At 34.8% G+C, this 3,576-nt stretch overlaps 1 protein-coding gene across 1 annotated transcript; it reads right to left on the reverse strand.

The window, feature by feature from the left end:
* Positions 1-426: 426 nt before the first annotated feature.
* LOC102583966 (uncharacterized) lies at positions 427-3,042 on the reverse strand. The gene is made up of 3 exons (XM_006367691.2): positions 2,748-3,042; positions 1,992-2,315; positions 427-1,194 (listed from the first exon to the last, which is right to left on the reverse strand). The coding sequence occupies exons 1-3, from the start codon at positions 2,952-2,954 to the stop codon at positions 667-669; spliced, it is 1,059 nt and encodes a 352-aa protein (XP_006367753.1). The 5' UTR covers positions 2,955-3,042; the 3' UTR covers positions 427-666.
* Positions 3,043-3,576: the final 534 nt, after the last annotated feature.

Below are 3,576 nucleotides of genomic sequence, written 5' to 3' on the forward strand. Positions count from 1 at the left end.
GGGGGTCGTTTGGCTGGATGTATAAGAAGAGTGTTGAATGAGGTGTATTAGTTATGTTGGTATTCATTGTGCTCACATTAATTATGCTAAGATAATTTCTCATGTGGTGTTTGATTTAATATATTAAAAATAACATGCATCACATTTTTTTTAAAAAGTTTTATACAAAAAATATCCTCCACAAAATAGTGGAAAGGATGTGGAAAAGATGTTGAAGAAAATTTTGTCTTTACCATGCTAATATGCATTAAAAACCCTTACATTGCTAATATCATGATTTCCCATGTATTAATTTTTACATAGCATAATACCAAATAGAGTGTGCATTAGTTGTACATAGAGTAAAAATGTATCAAACTAGGTATTTATAATATAAAAAGCTAATGCATGAATTATTTTTTGTAATGCATCCTATCAAACGACCCCTTATTGTATCCGTTATTGATAGAGGTTAAAAAAGTTGGAGACATTGATACAACAAGTTCCTACATTGATACAGCAAGTTCAACAATTACACCCAAAAACAAGATATTAATACATTTCCTATGATGATCTGTTAGCAGCATATAAAACAGAACAAAGAGGAAAAACAAAAACCACTCTTGAGATATTCAGTATCATCAAAAGTAACAATATATATATATATATATGATGGCTTGATCATTTTTATCGATCGATTGGTGACCTCCAGTCAAGATTTTCCTCAGGATATCCCTTGATTAGTCCTTGAGGAGGAATGAAGGAGTCAATAGAGAGACCGGGGACGTTGAATGCAACATCATCGATGGTATATGTCTCTTCCATTCTGGTGATTGCAGGCCCAGCCTTTAAGTTATCCCCAAATCTTGTGATAATCACACTTGAACAACCTGAATGTGCAATCATCACGCCTTCTACAGGCCGATAGTCCTCCACTTTTGTACCCATTGTTGTTTCCCAATACGTTGGAGGGGAACCGGGAGACTGTATTCTGGTCAAGTATGAGTCTTCTACATAAACTAGCAATCCACTTCTTTGGCTGAAGTAACCAAACACGACATGCTTGATCATCTCAGCTGTATTGTCACTCCTTTCAGTTAAGTCAGGATGATTGGCGGATAACTTTAGCACAAAGGAATCAATACCCAATATATTCTTTTCACCAATGTATTCGGCTGCAGAGAAAACTGCTGCTACAGCGAGTGGATCAAGCCCCTACAGACCAATTCTGTGTTAGGAATAAGAGAGGAAAGGAGTTTTTCCTTTAGCAGGACTAAGTTGTTAGTAGGCACAGAAACGTCTCGCCTTTAGATCAAACCCAAATCACATTTATTTGGGTCGAAGTTGATAGTATACTAATCTATGTTGCTTGGACTCTTCAAAAAATGTCTACGGGTGCATGTCAGATACTCCAAGAGTAGTGCATTTTGAAGAATCCGACATGGGTGCGGCAACAATTTTGAAGAGTCCGAGCAACATAAATACTAGAACTATGTATATAATGTCTTTAATCTATCTAATAAAGATTGGGTCCAAGTTTAATGAAAGAGGAAGATTCCCAAGTACACCAACAACTGTATTACTAAAATGCAAAAGAGTCACCACCTAAGTTGCTCAGACTCTCCAAAAATGTTGGCACACCCGTGTCGGATCCTTCAAAAATACACTATTTTTGGAGGATCCAACACGCACCCATCGACATTTTTGGAGAGTCCGAGCAACACAGGTCACCACAAAACAAGCTTTTTGCCTGATTAATACAAAAGGAAATTGGTTCTTTTCTGAAAAAAACATGTACTTTGCCTTTATAGTATTGTCATAAAGTTGTGAAATAAGTGGTCACATGTAACACCATCACCAAATGTGTAGTGAGGTAGGGAGTAACATGGGAAAGGTAATAGAAAAACAAGATCCATATTCCCATTTACCCTTCACCATAAAGCTAAAAACTTGCCTATTAAGTAACAGTTTAAAAAATTGAGTTAAGAATATGGGGTGATGATGTGACTTGCCTGAAGAGCTCGACGTAGAGGGCGTATAGCGCCTTTGGCAGCATGAGAACCTAGCCAAGGTGTATGTCTCCAAGCAACATTACCATCACTACCAGCTACAACTTTGTGAGCAGCAACAACTAACTCAATTAACCACTTGTTAGGTACCATTTGCCACAAAACAAAGCATCCCTTTTGTGAAATAGTACTAGCAGGTGAACTAGTATCCACTATAGCCATTGATACTTTTCCACTTACATACATATTCTTTACTACCCCTTGTATCTTCCTACACCCACTTGCTGCTGTGAAGTGTTCAATTATGTATTCAGCTGATGACGATACCTATATTCATTTATTAATAACCAAATACGCATTCAATATTGTACAACAAATTTAATATACTTGTCTATACACAATGAATACATACTAAATTAAACATCTCAATCCCCAATCCAAAGGTAATTTTTGAACAATTCAAAGTATTATACTAGTTTCAAATTGATTTTCTTTTTGCATAGAGCCCCACAATGTGGACTTAACTATAAAAAATAAAAAAAAAGTGCAAATTGTTGATAGTATACTACTACCAACAACAAGGGTTGTGGTGAAGTAATAAATATTTTTTCACCAGGTCTAGGTCTCGGGTACAAAATTGTCTTTGATAGGCAGTATTTTAGCCCCAATATGGGTGCTAATTCAGATTTAGTCGGGTTCAAATGTGTGGATCCCCAAATATGAGAGAAAAAAATGAAAGAAAAAGGAATGTTTACTTACTTGAGAAATGGGTATTTTAGGATTGGAAGAAACAGGGAAGAGAGGGCATCCAAGAACACTTAGTAGAATCCTGAGGTCAGATTTCTTAGTGATGAAGATCAAAGAGAAGTGAGTTTTAAGCCAATTTCTCCATGAGGAAGAAGAAGAAGAAGGATGAGTTTCTTCATCATTTGTTGGTACTTCTGATAATGGTGCTAGACGAATCATTTCTTCTTCTTCTTCAGTTGAACCAACAATACTCTGATATTTTTACATCACCATACATATAAGCACTTTGGATTTGTAGAAAGGATTTGTTGTTTTAAATACAAATACTATTCTACTCTTTCTCTTTCTTCTTGCTTTTCTTCACGTGCACCCAACCTCGCGTCACACTTACTTGCCAATACCAGTTTACTCACATACTTTCTCGATATGTCACATAACATAATAAGTGGTTTTAAATTCTTATACGAGCATGAGGTTTTTAATAAAAAATTGAGGAAAGTGTTATAAAAACATTCTTAAACTTGACAAGAATTTAGGGATGTATTTCACTCAAGTGGTGTATTTAAGCTTAATTAGTCAAATAGATGAATTTTTTAAGATTATCCATAGTTCAAGGACAAAACTAATAAATTGCACTAAGTTTAAGGGTATTTTCAATACTTGTCCTTTTTTCTAAAAGAAAGTATTATTTAGTTGAGACTTGGAGTGTTGATACGGATGAAAATGTTTTTAATTCTATTTTGATTGGTTAAAATGTTTGAAAAATATTTTCTCTAGTTAAATAAGTTTTTTTTTAAATGAGAAAAGTAACTTTCGTAACGAACGTATGAAAAAACAAGTT

The sequence above is a fragment of the Solanum tuberosum genome, unplaced genomic scaffold (assembly GCF_000226075.1).
Source record: "Solanum tuberosum cultivar DM 1-3 516 R44 unplaced genomic scaffold, SolTub_3.0 scf00836, whole genome shotgun sequence".
Taxonomy (NCBI): domain Eukaryota; kingdom Viridiplantae; phylum Streptophyta; class Magnoliopsida; order Solanales; family Solanaceae; genus Solanum; species Solanum tuberosum.